Genomic DNA, 19004 nt, shown 5'->3' on the forward strand with positions numbered 1-19004 from the left:
GTCAGCTTTCAAGACAGTCTCTGCTGTAGAGAGACCAAATCTTCCGGCGCACCATCCCGCCTGCGCAGTCTGTAGTCGCAGTTTGCCCCTGAGGTGAAGTGACGTGCTCAGGTCCCTTTCTATAGAGAGTGGCAGTCTCTGAAAGCGCGAGCTTCCTGTTCGCTCGCCAGGCCAGCGTGCACCCCAGGCTGTGTCCTCTGGCGGCTAACTCGCAGCTCAGCTGTGAGCGCACACCTACAGCTAGGGGGTCCGATCAGGAGTCAATTGACACTCAAACCTGAGCCCTGAGTAGGGAGGAAAGTCTCCCGACTGTGAGGATGCTGGGAGGCTCGGGTGAAGTCGCTCGAACCGCGGCGCAGCTGATTGTCTCCTCCACGGCAGATGGTCTTTGAGCACAGATTTGCATTCATTGTCTTCAAATCTGTTTTCGCGCTGGCGTTCTAGATTTCAACAGCAGATCTACGCGCAGATCAGAATACAAAAAGAGAAGCAAGAAAATAACACCCAGCCAGGAGGATTTTTTTTTTTTAATAGGCACCTCCAGCCGTCTAGGGTTTCAGCTATTTTGTGGAGCCTCTGCTTCCCGACCACCAACCTTCACGACCTCAGCGCTCAGCGGGCAAAGTTTGCAGGACTTCTTCACAGACCGCCTCGTGTCTCCAACGCAGGGTTCCCCGGGCTTCAGGGATTGGGGAGGGGAGATTAAAAAAGAGGGGGATTCGAAACAACACCCCGCACTTCTCAGCCAGCTACGCTGTCAGCAACCTCTCCTGTCTGCGAAGGTGCGTGCTCCTGCCCTCCCGGGGCTGTTTTCCTTAGCTCCTCCACCATTTCCTTTCACAGTCTATTTATTTAAAGTGCACTTGAGCCTCATTCGTCCCCACTCCGCTCTCTCCTTCCTTCATCTCTTCTCTCCTTTTTAACACTTGTGGCCTTCGCACGAAATGATTAGCCTCCTTGGAACTCTGGGACTTGGTAGACCGGTTCAGGAAAATGGATGCCCTGGGGCGGGGGGGGTGTTTGCGAAAAGCATAAATACAGGTGGTCACAGGTCCAAACCCCGGGAATGAATCGGTAGTGTCCTTTTCCCCCCCCGCAGGCGACCAAAACCTGCATCTAGAGGCAAAACCGCGCAGGCTTCCTGCTCCCGGGAGCGGAGAGAACCATCACGTTCCCAACTCCCAGAGTCCTGCTACTCTGTTTTAGTGCAGGATTTGGGGACCCCCTTCCCACGCAGGCCAAACACTCGGGGACTCTGGCCGCGACTCGGTGATTGTGGCTAGTTGTAGCCTTTCACCTCCCGGACTTTGGGCAATGCAAAGCTTAGAGAGCGCCGCCGGAGGACGTCCGCCCGGCTCGTCCGGAGCCGGCCAATCCCGGGCGTCCATGCAAATGAGGCTCCTTATCGGGGCTCGGCTCCGCCTCCCGCGCCCGGGGTTGTAGTAACCATTCATGGGGCCCGCGCGCTGCAGCAGCCCGGCTCTGAGGCGCTCTCAGCCACCGCCTCCTCCCCGCTCCGGGTCTTCCCCTTCCTCTTACAACTGATCCTGTTGGGGATTTTTTTTTTTTTTTTCTATATCTGAACGGTGGGGAGGAGCAGGGAGGGGGGGACAAGGAGGAAGGGGAGAGATCAGGCAGCTATCTATCTCCTCCTGTTTTTCCCAGAACAGGTGATGCTTCTAAATTGTGGCCACTTTCTGGAGAACGTTCTGCAGCTGGAAGGATGCGGGCGACCTAGAGTGGAAGCCCCGAGGCGGCAGATCTGAAGCCACCGAGGATAAAAAAACGCAAACTTTGCATTGTGCGTGGAGGAAAGGGGCTAGCTATTTCTTTCCAAGAGGGCCCCAAACTTCGGCCCTTGCCGCCTTTCTCTCGGATTGCTTTGGAGGACACCCTTTGCTGGCAGCATTGGAAAGTGAGGACGGTGTTGTCGTAAAGTCACTTTTAAGGCGACCGTAGAGGACCAGACTTTTTAAATGTTTGGGATTCAAGATACTCTAGGAAGAGGACCAGCTCTGAAAGAAAAGTCGCTGGGTGCCGAGATGGATTCCGTCAGGTCCTGGGTCCGGAATGTCGGCGTGGTGGACGCCAATGTCGCGGCTCAGAGGTAATGAGACTGGAGCCGTTGTGCTCTGAGAATCTCTGGTTGTGTCTGTCTCTCCGTGTACCTCTTTCCTCTGCTCCTTCTCTTTCTCTCTGTCCCTGTTTGTCCTCTTTGGCCGTGCGCACTGGGGCTCTCCCTGGGCGGGCAGTGGACACTGGAGTTTCTGAACTACCGAGGTCATGGGTGTTTCTCCTTTACTTCCTCCCCACAGTCTATTCTTTGGGGGGGAAAAAAAGAAAGAAAGAAAAAGAAAAAAATTATTAAAAGTAGCGTTCAAGCTCACATCGCGGGGTTTACTCCCGGACTCTAGCGGAGTGGCGCGTGAAGATCCGAGCTGGCAGCCGGCACAGCCGCGGAGCCGGCTTTCCGGTCACTCTTAGGTTCCCCCACGCTGCCTGCGAGCGCCTCTCCTCCAGCATCATTCAGGATGGCTTGGAGACTCGGGGAGCCCAGCGGCCAGATGGTGGCGGCGGCGAGAGGATCCGGAGAGGCCTGAGCGGCTGCAGGGAAGGCAAGGCCGGCCGGGTGCTCTAGGAGACGAGACAAGCAAGCGAGTCCTGGGTGAGGGAGAGTGGGCCAGACAAACCTAGGAGGCTGAGGATGGACCGAAGCACTGGATAGTCGGGAAAGAGGAGAAAAATGGAGATCCGTTGCCTCAGCCGCAGAGAAGAGCAGCCTCCAGTTTTGCGGCTTCCTCAAGTTGATTTTGTTTCCAAATCTTCGTGTGTATGGATGGTTATGACTTGTCTGGGGTTCCATCCCACGAAGACATTTCCAGTCCCGCTTCTCACCGTTGCTTCTGAACTGAGATTCGTGGCCTTCGCCTCAAGGTCTTCAAGAGGCAGCTCCTTTACCCCCTCCAGGAGCCCACAAACTTCTTTCAAGACTCTCGACTCTCGTTTCTCCCTCCGCGCTCTGTGCCAACCTCCTTAAATCTGGACTTCACGTTGAGAAATGACCCCTTTTGCAGACAGGCCGCATCGCCAGGTGTCCCGGGTAGAGCGAACTGGCTGCCACCCTTCAAGGAGTGGCAGCAAAGGCCACAAACCTGATGACTGAAGTGGCAGCTGCCATACCCGATTGCCACTCCTCCGGAGCCGAATGCTCAGTTGTCCCTGAAGCAGATGGTATACTTCGCGGAGGCCGCGGCTCTCGAAAGCGGTCTGGGGGGCTCGCTCCGGCGACAAGCCGAGGGAACCAAGACAGCTCCGCAGAATCTGCTCCTTAGCAGGGGCTTAATGACATTTCCCTCCTTGTCTTCCCGTCCGAAATAAAATGTACTTTTTAAAGTTTGAAACGGCAGTCTGTGATTGTCTAAGCCAACACCACACACTTTCGAAAACAGTGACTGCGACCGTGCCCAGCACAAGAATCCAGAAGACCTCAGGGCCACCAGGCTGTCCTCACCATCTGTCAGTTTGCCGGCTCCACAAGGTTTTCAGTCAAATGTGGCACAATGAGAGACAGGTATATAGGGAGGTTTCTGTGTATGCATCCAAGGCTCTGAAGAACTCCGGGGCCAGAGTCAGGGAATTGGAGAAAACGCTAGCGCGACCGCCCGGTCTCTGGCCAGGACGCCGCTTGTCTCATAACATTCTGGCTTCTTCTAGCTTCTCCCCAGGAGCGGCTCTTGAGGGCGAAGGTCCTCAGTAGCGAGTCCTCGACCCCGGCCCACTATCCCCAGCAATGACTGTGGGGATTTTGCGGTGACGCTGTCCTGGATGCAAATTTCGGTAGAGTAAGGCAAACCGTGAAGACAGAGGCTTGGGCTCCAGGCTTCCTATCTTGTAGTCTGTGGAGCAGGTCCAGAAATTCATTAGCCAGGAGTTAAAGGGTGGTGGTGGGGGGTGTCACTTGTTCAAATGCAAAAGAACCCTATCCCCTTATTTCTGTGTCCACAGCTTTGAGTTTTGTGGCAGGCACCTGGGTTTAGCAGCGCTTCTTAGGACTTCGCCCCGTAGCCCTGGTCTTTCAGTTCTTACTAAAAGCCGTCTGGTGGTCTGGTGACCGGATTCTGGGCGGCTGTATAACTGGGCGGTGGAAGCAAGGTGCCTACTATTGCAACCCCTCTGAGGAGTGTGCTTCTTAATCGGAAAGGATAAAGGCCCTGATGGTTTCGGTGCTTGGGTTCCGGGCAGTGGACTTCCTGGCCCTTCTGCAATGTCGCGTGGGCATGTTAGCAACTACCTAACACCCAGTCTTTCTCTCTTCCCTCCCCACCCCCTTGTCCTCTTTCTCTCTCCCAACACTTCCCTTGCAGCGGAGTTGCCCTGTCCCGGGCCCACTTTGAAAAGCAACCTCCTTCTAACTTGAGGAAATCCAACTTCTTTCATTTTGTCCTGGCACTCTACGACAGGCAGGGACAGCCGGTGGAGATTGAGCGCACGGCCTTCGTGGACTTTGTGGAGAACGACAAAGTAAGCGGACCCCTTAAACCTCCCCCGCCGCAACCCCCCCCCAACCCGGCACTAAGGATTCCATCTGTCACTTGCGACACTCTCCCACTCGCATCATCAGGGATGATAAATTGAGGCGTCTCACCCTCAGCCTCTAACTCAGTGGATTTCCCCGGCACCTCAATGGGCCTCTACTCCGAACCAGGCGCTTTCGGCTGTGCGCCCCTAGCCTTGGGCGGGCCATCGGTTGACCCCGCAGAAAAAGTTCTTTAGACCTAGTTTAAAAAGTAAACCCAAGGATGCCGCTGTCAGACTCCAATTTTTCTTAAGATTATTATTATTATTTTCTCTTGGCATCGGGAAAGAGGGCAGGGATGTAGGCGGGTTGATTTCAGTTTTATGTAGGAACTCAGGCCAGCCTTCTATGGCTCGATTACTTCCCCAACACCTGAGTGCCTCCCTTGAACTCAAACCCTAACTTGAGAGCTACATTTGACCCTAAGTGAAGAGTTGTACACCTAAACCAATATATGCCCAACAGTGGGGACTGGGCCCATTGGCTGTACAAAGAAAGGGAAACCTGGGGTAGCTAGTTGCCAAACCCCTGAGCACTAGAAGTGATCACTCCTGTTTTTTTTTTGTTTTTTGTTTGTTTGTTTTTTTTTTTTTTTTTTTTTTTTTTTTTCAGAATGGCGGCTAATGTTGCCCTTTCTAAAGGACAGGCAGGCTTACCCTTTTGTTGTTGTTGTTGAGAGTAGCCCAGGGGTTAGTTCATCAAGGACAGATAGATTGGGCGGGGACTGCTTAAAGACAGCATTGGTGCTGGTGTCCGGGCATCATGGCTGGAGGCAGGGGTATACTTATGAGATTTTGAAAAGAGAGACAGGGCTGGTGAAGGTCAAGCGGCTGTAGGCCTTGCCAAATTTCCCAAGATGGCCAATGGTGGGAAATGCTCCTTGCCCGTTCATTGGTCTGGGTCTGGACCTGGGTTGTGGGGGGCACTGAAAAGTTCAAGAATGAAGGGTTTCTGTCTTTTCAGGAGCAAGGCAATGAGAAGACCAACAATGGTACTCATTACAAGTTACAGCTCCTTTACAGCAATGGTAAGTGGGCATTGCAGGCAGGCACAGCAGAGCTGCTGTGGCTACCTCCTACTGTGCTCGGGAGATAGAAGGCTAGTGAGCGCAGGCCTGTGGGGGACTGTAGGGAGCCTTGGTCCGGGATGGCAGTCCAGGTTGGCAGTCGAGGGGAGGGGTGTCTCCCTTCATGTCAATTCCATCTAGGTATCTGTGACTTGACTGACTGACTGGATCAGGCTCCAGCTCAGGGAAAAGATTGGGGTGGGAGAGGTTCTTGGCCATCCTTGCTAACCACCTGTCCCCTCCTATGCAGGTGTCCGCACAGAGCAGGACCTCTATGTCAGGCTCATCGACTCTGTCACCAAACAGGTGAGACCCGAAGGGAGCCTACCATTGGCTCCCTACTTCCCCGGGTTGTCTGGTGACTTCTGCCTCTTGCATGATTTACAGCATGGGATTCACACTTCTCTTTTACCTCAAGTGCATCCGCTCTGGGGGACCCCCCCCCTCTCTCTGGTGGCCTTGCTTCATCTGCTATGGGGAAAATGCTGGGTGGTGGGAGGTGATAAATGAAGAGCTGAAGACAGCAAACAGTTACTGAAGACTCAGTTCGCTAAGAACTAAGGGCAGACTTCTTCGGCTGTATTAACCAGGCAAAGACGCTGGTTCTGTGCTGTGGGAGAGGAGGGAGCTCTCCTCAGGGCCAGTGAGAGGGAAGGAATTTAGTGTTTGTTCTAAAGCCTCCACTCCATCCATGTCTCCTTTCTAACAGCCCATAGCCTACGAGGGACAGAATAAGAATCCCGAAATGTGCAGAGTTCTGCTCACACACGAGGTGATGTGCAGGTAAGAGGCACCTTTTCTTTGGGCTTGGCTAGCAAGCTGGGGAATCCCGGGGCTGAGTTGCCAAGGGAACCTGGTAGATTTGTCCCTAAGCTGATCTGGAGCTCAGAAAACCCTCCTAGTCTTTAAGGCTTAGGGCTGGGAAAGGTAAACCAGAAAATGGATTCCATCCACCTGATTCTCCAGAGTTTCTCCCACAGGGTGGGAAATCTCTGCTGCTGCTTCAGCCTCAGGCCAGACTTCAGGTTGAATTTGGGATGGGGGCTTCTACCAGTCTCTGTTACTGCTTTGCCTGCTTAGGGTGGATTTCTGAGGGTGCCACTTGTGGAGCTCTCGCTGAGCCCTAGATACCACCAGAGAGCTAGGAGGCATATTTCTAGGCACTGACCAGGTCCTGGGCCTCTGTTCTTGGTGAGATGACTGGGCTTTTCATCCCCTGCTGGTAAAGTCACTCCTCCCACTGCAAGATTTCACAGCAGGGTCACATCTTAGGTCAAGGAGGAATAGTGGGGCAGAAAATCATTTCGGGAGGGGGAGGGCAGGAATAGGTGCACAGGGAGACACCGAGCTCTGGACTTCTGAGGTTCAGAGGATCTCTGTGAAAGGCACAGTCTACTGGAGTTCTTGGCTTTCCCACCTGCCCTCCAGAGCCCAGTCCATTCTATTTTGAGCTGTGCACATTGCCTGCCTTTCTTCTGCTTAAACAGAAGAAAATAGATGGTGATGGTGGTGTAGGGAATTCACCCTCATATTTAGTCTTTCGCCTAATGTTTTCGGAGTACCCGGTGTGTGTTGTACAGAGCATAGGGTGTTAATGTGGTAAACAGGAGGGAACATACAGAGGAGACGCTGGGAAGGACTCATTTCAGTAGGAAATGTCAAAGTCTGTTTTGTACACACACATTTCCCTGTCTCCGCACTTCGGCTGCAGGAAAAGCTTTCCTTCAGCCCTCCTGTCATTCTGGGCAGTTTGGGAATGCCTGCAGGACACCTGACTTAGTAGGCCCGTGGACTGGACTGCTCTCCTTAGGTAGCTTTCTAATGGCACCCCGACCCCAAACCCTTAACCCAGCCAGTAAGGAACCCTAACAACCGGAAATGCTTGTTTAGGTTGTAGCCAAGTATTAGAAAAGCAAACTCACCAAGAGGTAAAGTTGAGGCCTGGCCAAGGCCTCAACAGAAGCACACTGGGGTGCCACAGCCTAGGAAGGCCTGGGCCTCCGGTAGATGCTCCAATACCTCAGAGCACTTGACAGGTCTGGTCGCTATAAGATGTCCTTGTCAGTAAACCCAGACTCCACAGCTCCTTGATTTGGTTGGCTAGTCAAAAGGAGGCCTCTTCTGTCCCTACCTGTTAAGTCTCTTCATTTGGAGAGACAGTCCTGAGAGATAAGAAAGGCCCAAGCAGTCCACCCTATGATGCCTCCCCTTCACTTAAATACTACTCAGAACACCGAGTGCAGCGGTAGTTAAGGATGACATTTTTATTTTTTAAGCCTAATCAAATCCTCCTCATTTTATGCTGTTTAAATAGCAGCATCAATTTTTAAAGCCTCTAGTTTAGTCTGCATTAGTAACACAATATAAAAATTTAATGTACTGTAACTTCTCTGCAGTGGAGAGCCGGGAAGATGAACTCTTACTTTCTCTTAGATTCTCAAACAAATATTAATGATAGGTTGAATAAATGATCTATTGGATGGGTTACTGTCTGCAGTGTGTGCGTGCGTGTGTGTTTGTGTGTGTGTCTGTGCATGTGTGTATATATGTGTATCTGGGTGTGTATGTCCGTATGTATATATGTGTGTGTCTGTGAGTGTGTGTATCTGGGCGTGTATATCTGTATGTGTATATGTGTGTGTCTCTGTGTGTATATCTGTGCATATGTGTGTGTGTATTTATGTATGTGTATCTGTGTGTGTATGTGTTTATGTGTGTGTGTATCTGTGTGTGTCTGTGTGTATGTGTGCATGTGTGCATGTCTCTGTGTGTATGTGTGTATCTGTGCATATGTGTGTGTATGTGTGTATATCTGTGCATGTATGTGTTTACGTGTGTATATCTGTGTGTGTGTATTTGTGTGTGTCTGTGTGTATGTGTGCATGTGTGCATGTCTCTGTGTGTATGTGTGTATCTGTGCATGTGTGTGTGTCTGTGTGCATGTATGTGTTTATGTGTGTATATCTGTGTGTGTGTGTATTTGTGTGTCTGTGTGTATCTGTGCATGTGTGTGTGTGTCTGTGTGTGTGTGTATCTGTACATGTGTGTGTGTGTGTTGGAAGATGAGAGACATGTGAGTCCTCAGGCACAAGGGAACTTCTCACTAGTCAAAAAGGACTGATTCTCCTGGAAGGGGAATGACTCTTCATTCGAGCAGTCAGTCACAGCTGTCAACGGTGCAGCACAAATGAGGTGCCTAGTTCTTCAGTGACCAGTTAGTACACGTAGTTCCTTTGCATGGTCTTGGCTGCTGTACCTGGGTACTTCCGAAATGGTTTGCTATTCTGTATTCATTAGTAAAAGGTTCATTAATTGTCTTTAGCTTTGGTGGTGGGGATGGTATGTGTGTGTGTATATGTGTCTGTGTGTCTGTGTGTCTGTGGGAATGTCTGAGTGTGTGACAAAACAAAGGGGCAAAATTCATCTCTTTAGGAATAATTTTTTTTCTTGCTTCCCCAGTGATCTCTGCTCCTCTCTTTGCTGCGTTAGTTCATTTCACCAATTATTAGCAAGAAGATATCTAGGTGTTATGTTGCTGCCTGCCACCCCTGCGCCCTCAATGCTCAGAGGGTTAAAAGATATTATAATTTGAACAGAAGTCGTCTCTAGGCCTACAGCTGGCTAATAACAGAGTTGTATTGAGCACGAGCAAACCCCACAGCTGTGACTTTTCGCCACAAGGCGCAGGCTAGACAGGGCCCTAATCAGATGGGCCAGCCGGGCAGTGGGGCCAGTGTCTTTATCGGCCAGATGGTGTGAATTTAGACACTTTTGTTATGCAATCGCAGGGAGGAGTTGGGGAGAAGAAAACAAAACAAAAGCCACCATGCTGTGAGCTTATTTGAGTTTGAAATTAGAGACAGATTTTTGAAAGTTGAGGGTTGAATTTTAAAAACGAGTTTGGAAGGGAAAAGGACACATTAGCTTATCTTGGGCTGGAGTTTGGCTGACTAGACATCCTCAGACTGAGACCAGGCCTTTTTTTTTTTTCCCCCTGCTTCCCCAGCCATCTTTTCATCTTTCTTTCTCTCATTTTCCCCTTTCCTGAAAAAAAATTTTTTTTTTCAGGTAAGATTCAGAATTGTGATAAAATTTTCTCTCACCCCCCACCCCCCATCTTTGTTTTTCTTTTTCCCTCTTCAAAGATTCCATAGGGAGGAGAGGCCTGGTGAGCAACTTGAGTGTTTTAAGTAGAAGGTACCCCAAATAAATTGTAGAATAAACCAAACCAAACCTAACTGGACAGGGACACAGTGAGACAGCTTTCACTTTCACATGTGGAGAAAGAGAAACCCCACAAATCCTCAGGGGGTTTTAACCTATTGAAGTTTGGTCTGTTTGTTTGTTTGTTTATCTTTTCCCCCTTTATAGTCATTGTCAGTTAAAAACAAAACAAAATGCTGGGCAGTGGTGGCACACACTTTTAACCCCAGCACTGGGATAGGCAGAGGCAGGCAGATTTCTGAGTTCAAGGCCAGCCTGGTCTACAGAACAAGTTCCAAGACAGCCAGGGCTACACAGAGAAACCCTGTCTTGAAAAACCAAACCGAACCAAAAATTTCTTCTCAGGAACTTCAGACTGAGGAGCTTGTCTGTTGGAGGATAACCCTAAGAACTTTTAAACTAAAGTAGGTAAACCTGAGTTGGTTGTTCAGGCCTTGTCCAGAGAGGGAAGAAAAGGGGATAATGTCACCCGAGTAATTCACGGACCCAGCTCCCGAGTGTCAGCTACCCACAGTGTCAGCAGACTGGATTTCTGTGTGTCTTGGGTTTATTGCTTCTCTTGGTTGTTAGGAATGCTAAGACTGACGGCTGCATAAGAACCAAACTGAACACAACTAGACCACGTTAACGCGAGCTTCCTTTAAAATCAAACCAAAACAAAACCTGGAAAAGGATTTTCTTTTAACGGAGAGACCCAGAGAAATTCTAAGGAGCATTCAGATGGGCAATGCAACCAGTTCCTGCTATGTTTATATTTTTACTATTGAAGTTTAGTGTCCCAGCGAATGTCTCCGTATCTCTTCTCTGCTGGGTTGTTGATATTACAGGTGATATGTCAATACCTTCCTATTGGAGATAAAGGCTTAGTCTCTCTGTCTTTCCTTCACTGCCTGACTCCCTCACATTACACCACCCTGGCACAAGACTCTCTCTCTCCTCTCACTATAGAGAAAAATCCCCATGGAACGAGCAACTGAATCCAGCTGAGCAATTTTGCAAACTTACAGGCCTCCTCAGCATCGTTCCTCCCCAAGCTAAACAGATCGGCACATTCTAAGGGCATATGCAATTGTAATTAAATTGTACCAGTGCTGCGCACATTGTCGGGACTAGGCTGACAAGCTGGTGATGTCAAAGGACAGCCTAGCTTTGGAGGTCTTTAGGTGGCTACTGTGGGGGCAGTGCTTGAAAGTGTGGTGCTGGGCAAAGTCATTTCACCTGACCACTTGAAGTGAACACATTAACAGAAAGACTATTCTAGATATGGGAGAGGTGGGAGTTGGAAACACAGCGGATTGGGAGTTTGCAGGGAATACAAAGGCTTTGGAGGCTGGAGTAGAGCTGACTGGGATTTTTTTTTATGGGTGTTAATATTGGGATGAATTGAAAATTTAAAAGTTAAGACCCACTATAATTTCAAAGGTCAAATATTATTTTGGAAATATAATATTTCCTGGCATTGAGGAAAGTTGAGCTCATTTTTAGTAATTACTCATTTGATGTATGTCTTAGAGCTGCATTGTGTTCATTTGATGGGCTGGTGTCATTGTCTTTCAAGGCTCTTTTACACTCTGAGGGTGGTAAGGTTGCCCACTGATTTTTTTTTTTTCTGAGACAGGGTTTCTCTGTATAGTCCTGGTTGTACTGGAGCTCACCTTGTAGACCAGGCTGGCCTTGAACTCAGAAATCTGCCTGCCTCTGCCTCCCAAGTACTGGGATTAAAGGCGTGTGCCACCACGGCCTGAGGTTGCCCACTGATTAATCTGTATATCTCTGGTGAGAGATGGGTTTCAAAGTTTGTAAATGTTCATTTTTTTTTTTTTAAAGATGGCTGGAGAGATGGTCCAGCAGTTCAGAACATTTGCTGCTCTTGCAGAGGACCTAGGTTCAGTTCCTAGCACCCACACAGCAGCTCATAAATCATCTGAAATTTCAGTTTTAGGGGACTCAGCATCCTCTTCTGCCCTCTCTAAGCACCAGGCACATGTGTGGTACACATTATATGCAGGCAAACCACTCATTTGCACAAAGTTGAATAAATAAAATCTAAAAAAGTAAAAAGGTGGCACACACCCTTTAATCCAGCACTTGGCAGGCAGAGCCAGGCCAATCTTTGTGAGTTTGAGGCCAGCCTAGTCTACAGAACAAATTTTAGGACAGCCAGGGCTGTCCAGGAAAAACCCTGTATTGAAAAACAAAACAAAACAAAAAAATTCTTTTTTTAGCCATGTTTTGTTTCTCTATATGTCTGTACATGATGTGCATGCCTGGTACCCTCAGTGGCTGTGAAAAGGCGTTGGATCTTCTGTAGCAGAAGTTACAGATGTTGTGAGCCACCACGTGATGCTGGAAATCGAATTTGGGTCCTCTAGAAGAGCAGTCAGTGCTTTTAACTGCTGAGTCATCTCTCCAGCCTTTACATTTGTTCCTGTGAATTCAATCCTGTGGAGGACCAGAGGGTGAATGGGCTGCAGAGGGTCACTGAGCTGGGCTGGGGTAGATTTTGGGGTCCCTTATTGCCATGTGGGTCTCCTTCCTGTTTCTCTTTGTACTATTATAATTTGCATGAACTCCCATTATTTCCCTCTCATCAGCTTCAACCTAGAAGCCTCCCTAAAGATAATCAACTCAAATGCTTTCTGGAGAAAGAAGCAAAACTCAGAGGGATTCAGGATAATGGACTGAGCTCATGTAGACAGTTAGTGATGGGTTAGATATCAGACCTCTTATTCCTGGTCCAGTAATTTTTCAGTGGTGGTGCCCTAGGTCTGAGCTGCAGAGGGGCTATGCCATGGCAGCATTCACATGTAGATGGTTACTACAAACATGTATTAGATACCTCTGGGGCTGGAGAGATGGCTCAGCAGTTAAGAGCACTAGCTGCTCTTCCAGAGATCCTGAGTTCAATTCCCAGCCACCACACAGTGGCTCATGTATTAGATAGCTCCAACATGTAGGGATGGTCATGGTTTTCGTAGGAGCTAGGCCATGGCTACAAGCCGAGCCAACCATACTTGCTAGGGAGCGTTCAAGAGTCTGTGGTCTGATGAGCGTAGTTGGAGATTTGTGTACCGGGTTGGCCACCTCCGGTTGATCTGTTTACTTTGAAGAGATACTTTCAGACTGGGGTTTTGCTTCCTTGGGCCATTTGGAGCCTTTTCTCACTGTTGTGTTCTGGGGACTCTCGTTCTCCCTTTCCCTCTCTCCCTTTCTCTCCCTCTCTCTCTTTTCCCTTCCCGCCCTCTCTCTGTTCCTCCTTTCACCAACATTTCTCCGTCTGTCTGTCTACCAGGCTTCCTGTACCTTACGGAGGCAGGACACCTCCTGGAGGCAGAGACCTTAGGACTAGAACTTGGATACATTCAAGTCCTATTTCTGGCTAAGGCAAAACTGTTAGCTATCCTTCTCCAACTCTGTATGATTTCCTCCCTATTTCAAAATGTATAACTTTTTTTTATATGTTCATTTTTATAAAATATATATGATAATGTATAAAATTTACAAATGTATAAAATGTGTAACATACAGTTCCTTTTTAAATGTATTAAGTGTATACATTTAAAAATGTATACATTCTTGTCTTCTTTCTCTTTGGAGAATGGCAACAATGAGTGGATAAATAACTGCTTAGAAAGGACACCCTGTTCTCCAGAGAAAGCTAGCAGGCCAATAAGGTTTACAATAACTCAGGCAGCTACTTTTGGTCTATTTTATACATTCTCACACCCTTTCTTTTTAAAAAACATTTATTGGGATACAAAGACCTGAAATACACTTTCATAGAAATGGTCATACATCAGCCTGGAAGTGACCTTGTATATGTTAAAATCCAAACACCTGTGGTTTGGTTCCAGCTCTGGCTCTCAAGAAAGCTTGAGTTCTGTCGGCTTTGAGAGCAGAGAATCTGATTTTCACGGCTTCAGATTGTCTGAAAAAGAAATAGAACATTGTTGCAAAGTTTGCTGAGGTGTGGCTTGTGACCCGGAGGCTTACCTTGGCCGTTTCCGGCTTCTGGAGCCTTCTCAGTTTGACACGGTTTCTCTCACCATCATGATTCCTTCCTGCTCTACAGTCGGTGCTGTGAGAAGAAGAGCTGTGGGAACCGGAACGAGACTCCGTCAGACCCGGTCATCATCGACAGGTAGGGGAACGCCGCCATTTTTGCTCTTCAGGGTCTTTCCATCGTGAGTTTCCACTGTGAGGACTGACCCTGGGCCACCCTGCTGTGAGTTTGGCTTTGTATTTTCTACAAGGCATTGAACTCCTGCAGCCAGGATTTCCTCATGCTGGCGACATCTCTGGAAAGAAATCAGGGCCTTCCTTTTATTTTCCTTTATTCACTCTCTTATTTAATCTTTGGTGTTTGGAGATGTGGCTTTGTTTAATGTGTGCTCGTCCTGCCTCAGCCTCCCAGGTGCTTGGGGGTACAGACTTGTGCTGGGACCTTGATTTCAGAAGGCGAATCTTTATTTCTATGTCTCATAATGTATGTGAATGACAGAGGATGGCAAGGCCTTTGTCTAACCCCTGCCCCTCTTTGGGGAATCAGTACACCCCAACCTCAATGACATTTTAAAAAATCGTGTTTTGTGGCTTCTGCTGGACTTGAAGTCTGTCATCTCAGGTAACCATGTACGGGCTCCTGACAAATTCGCTCTTGTACTGAGGAAGAGTCCTTCCGGCCACACAGGACCATAGTCTGGGTTCTACATTGTGTTCAGAGTGAGATAGATTCTCTGGGACAAGATGCTAATTCACTGAAATGTGATTTAGGCGTCCTCAGCTGTCTGTTTTTGTGATTGGAAACAGAACTTACAAACCGACGAAGAAATACCAAATTAACTTCCAGCAATCATGTAATTTTTAAAGAAACCCCATATTCCCATCCCTAATTTTTTCTCTTTCGTTAAAAAACAGGAAGAATTCCCTGTTGCTTCTTTCTGTGGGTTTTCGGGTTTCTAGCCAGGTCCTGAAATGGTACGGAGAGACCTCCGTCTCCAAAGTTGTTATTCTAATATTCCAGTATATTCTCAGTGGGGAGGAGGGAACCTCTGGCACTCTTCCCAGGAAAGCCAGCTTGCTTTTTGCGAGGAAAGTATAGCACAGCCATAGGGACTTGGGAAGCTGGGCTTGGAAGCCTGTCCTAGCTCTTGACCTTGGCCAAACACTCAGCATCACTGGTCACCCATAGTAAAGTGATGGCTGCCAGGGGATGCTGCCTGCTGCTGTAGGCTACAGGAGAGGATGGAGATGCTTGGAAGAGGGTACTGAACAAGTGGAAGTGGTTGTGGGATGTGTATGGTAATTTAATGTGTATTTGTAATTTAAAGGGGGCTATGTAGAGTTTCTCTGGTATTTATAAAAGAATACACACACACACACACACACACACACACACACACACACACACCATTGGGAGAACTCTCTGGGGCCATTCATCTTTCTCATTTTATAGATTAAAAATACAAAACAAAACAAAGAAATGGAACCCCAGAGTGGTGACATGGTGTGTACAGTTGATGTGGCAGAATTGGCACCAGAATACAGTAGATCTGACTGTCAGGCTCATGTACGTCTCAATGCAACAGTTGCATTCTCCCAGCATGCTCTCTGTTCTAACCAATGCCTAGGGCCAGCTGACCACACAGAATAACATCTCTGCCCTTCCCATAATACCTTTGGGATTCTCCGGCGACTGGAAGCATACACAAGTGCATAGATACAAGTCGTGTCCTTTGGAGTGTGTATACAAGCTCACTGATCTATCAGTGATCACATCTAGTCTTTGTGGTGTGTGTGTGTGTGTGTGTGTGTGTGTGTGTGTGTGTGTGTGTATGTGTGTTCATGTCCAGGAGTGTGCGACCACAGAGCTTGGGTGACATTCAGAGAACAACCTTGGATATTGATCTTTGATTTCCACCTTGTTCAAGATGGGGTCTCTTCTTATTCATTGCCCTTTCAATAGGCTAGCTGGCCTACCAGCGTCTGGGCAGTGTCCTGTTTCAGCCTACCATCTTCCTGTAGGGGGCGCCAGTCTCACAGACACTCACACTACTGAGTCTGGCTTTTATGTGGGTTCTAGGGATTCAAATAAGAGTTCTCAGACATGTGCTGCGAACACTGTTCACACTTTGCCCAGCTCTTGTCTTGTCTTCCCCATTAACTCCAGTCCCTCTTTCAGGAAGGTTACCTAGTTTCATGACTGTCATATTTCTTCTGGGGATAAATAGCTCATCAGCTAGTTCTAGAAATGCTTGCAGACCTTAAATGCTAACTGACCCGTGCATCTTATGACCACACATCCCACTGACTCTGCTTTGCAATAGCTTTCACTTTCAATGCTGCTAGTAAAATGCATTCCTGGATAAAGCTAAATGTGCTCTCAGAAATACATGGTAAAAGCACCCAAGAACCGGGAGCGGGAATGGGTGGAAGGTTGTTGCACACTTTTAATCTCAGCACTCAGAAGGCAGAAGCAGGAGAATCTCTGTTGGTTTGAGGCAGCCTGGGCTACAGAGAGTTTCAGGACAGCCAAGGCTACATAGAGAAACTCTGACTTGAAAAACAAAACAAATAAACAAACAAACAGCAACGAAAAAGCAGTCTTTAAAAAAATATATGACCGGGCAGTGGTGGCGCACGCCTTTAATCCCAGCACTTGGGAGGCAGAGGCAGGCGGATTTCTGAGTTCGAGGCCAGCCTGGTCTACAGAGTGAGGTCCAGGACAGCCAGGGCTATACAGAGAAACCCTGTCTCAAAATAAATAAATAAATAAATAAAAATATATGTACTTGTGTGTATGGGGATTTATACACATAAGTACAGTTCCCATCAAGGCCAGGAGAGGGCGCTGGGGTGGCTAGAGATGGATGCCAGGAACTGAAATCTGGTCCTCTGGGAGAGCAGTATAATTTCTACTTCTTTCTTTCTTTCCTCCTTTCTTTCTTTCTTTCTTTTTTTTTAAGATTTATTTATTTATTTCATGTATATGGGTACACTGTTGCTATCTTCAGACACACCAGAAGAGGGCATCAGATCTCATTACAGATGGTTGTGAGCCACCATGTGGTTGCTGGGAACTGAACTCAGGACCTTTGGAAGAGCAGTCAGTGCTCTGAACCTCTAAGCTGTCTCTCTCCAGCACGCAGTATAACTTCTTAACCACTTAGCTATCTCTGCATCTCCCAGATGGCAATATTCGTTCTTCCATGGAGACAAGAGCATTTCATATTAGGTGCCTTCATGGGTTGTGTTAGAATTCTTCACATTTTTCTAAGATGGTAGAAATTGTGTCCTTACAAATATAATGTGATGGTGGCATTTGTTTTAACCATTACATACACATCCAAACAGCCCAGCTAAGTCTCCAAGTCACCTGAAATATGTGTTACTTCCAAACACTGCACATGTACACATGGAAACACACAAACAGAGTAACGTTATAAATTTGTTTAATGCCAGGTCCTAGGAGAACTGATTTTATTATGAACATATGTATTTGTGCATCTTTCTTATTGTAGAGTCCTTTTCTGAAGGCATGGCTTCCTCACCACAGCCTTATCTCGTTGCTTTTAAACGCCTCTTGGGTATAACCTCCATTTTAAGGTCTTGCCTTCATTTTAAGAAGTGAGAAGGCATGCAGTCTTGTTGACCCATTTGCTGGGTAGGAAGGCGGAGCTTGTATCGCCCAGCGGTTTGGTTGGCCTGTACATATGGTCCTTGGGTTCAATGTCTGCCAGCTTGAAGGTGTCGCATTCCCTTACCGAGCACCAAATGGGTGCAAAGCAGTTGATTTCAGCCTTCCTCTGAGTTAATGTCGAGGTCTCTCCTTTGCCCTTGTTCCTATACCACAGGCTAATTATCTCACCCTTCGCACCCAGCCTCGCCAGATGCAGTTAATTTACACGTCTCTCTTTGAGCCTCCTCACAGTGCAGGCAGTTCCCCACTCCATCCACTCCAGCTCAAGGGAAGAGGACTTGGATTTGTGAATGTTCATGGAAGGGGGAGGCACAAGCACGATTCTCCAAATTTCTATCCCCTTTCAAGGATCCCTTTTGTATGTATGTATGTATGTATGTATGTATGTATGTATGTATGTATGTTGTATTGCCTTGGTGACTGCAGTAGCAGAGTATTACATTGATACTGCATTGATGCTTTCCTTCTATGGGATAACAGGATGGGAGGCAGAAAGTCATAGATATGTCCTCCACATCATCAATGGCCAATTAGAGTCTTTGGTCAAGATGAGAAAAAAGAGCATTCCTACACTACACAAGGGATTCCAGGCTGCAACCAACAACTGCGTGGCCCAAGGAGCCCCTGTGATCAAATCTTAGCAACTTAGTTTCCAACAGGCTGTTCCAAATTCGAAAAGCAGTATTCAGTATCTTGTGGCCCCTTAATTGATAGCTAGCTTTTGCAGCCATGGATCCTTACCAGGAACTTAGTTTTCTGTTTACCAAAGACTTGGCCCCAAATTTAAAGAGTTGTATCCTGCTAAATGGCTCTCTACCTTGATTGCTCTAGAAACATACACCTACTTTGTGTGTGTGTGTGTGTGTGTGTGTGTGTATGAGATTTGTTTTTTTTAATTTTATTTTATGTGCATGAATGTTTTGCCTATATGTATGTCTGGGCACTATGTGAGTGCAATGTCTCAAAGGTCAAAAGAAGGTGCTGGCCCTCCTAGAACTGGGGTGACAGATAGATATTTGTCGGCCGCTGTGTAGGTGGTGGGAATTGAACCTGTGTCCTCGGGAAGAGCAGTTAGTGTGTTTAACTACTCAGCAGTCTCTCTAGCTCCTTTCAGGTCAGGGAGTTTTTGTCTGTAGCCCTAGCTGTCCTGGAACTCCCTCTGTAGACCAGGCTGTCCTGGAACTCACAGATCTACCTGTCTCTGCCTCCCAAGTGCTGGAGTTAAAGGTGTTGGCCACCACCCACTGGATCTATTTTCTTATTCTTAGTTGTACCGTCAGCATGCTTTTGTGAAGTTTTGGGTAAACCACTCCTTCCTCCAAAAAGCTAGGTCAATACCCAGGTCAGAAGAACCTACAAGCATTTGCAAGGATACTGAAAAGTCACGTGAAGGGAGGGGCTCAGATCCACCCATTCTTTTAGTACAAAACTGCAAAGTT

General features: G+C 47.8%; 1 protein-coding gene across 2 annotated transcripts in view; it reads left to right on the forward strand.

Moving 5' to 3' along the window:
* The first annotated feature begins 126 nt into the window (after positions 1–126).
* Positions 127–19004, forward strand: part of Ebf2 (EBF transcription factor 2) — a 200342-nt gene continuing 181464 nt past the window's right edge. Inside the window, exons 1-7 of one of the 2 annotated variants that reach the window (XM_031363002.1) lie at positions 127–782; positions 1666–2107; positions 4365–4521; positions 5540–5603; positions 5893–5948; positions 6352–6425; positions 13939–14007. In XM_031363002.1, coding sequence (XP_031218862.1) covers positions 1977–2107; positions 4365–4521; positions 5540–5603; positions 5893–5948; positions 6352–6425; positions 13939–14007 — 551 coding nt within the window. In that variant the 5' untranslated portion in view covers positions 127–782; positions 1666–1976. The remainder of the gene's footprint in view (positions 783–1665; positions 2108–4364; positions 4522–5539; positions 5604–5892; positions 5949–6351; positions 6426–13938; positions 14008–19004) is intronic. The other variant, XM_031363001.1, reaches the window with a different exon arrangement.

This window comes from Mastomys coucha, unplaced genomic scaffold, assembly GCF_008632895.1.
Source record: "Mastomys coucha isolate ucsf_1 unplaced genomic scaffold, UCSF_Mcou_1 pScaffold9, whole genome shotgun sequence".
Lineage (NCBI taxonomy): Eukaryota > Metazoa > Chordata > Mammalia > Rodentia > Muridae > Mastomys > Mastomys coucha.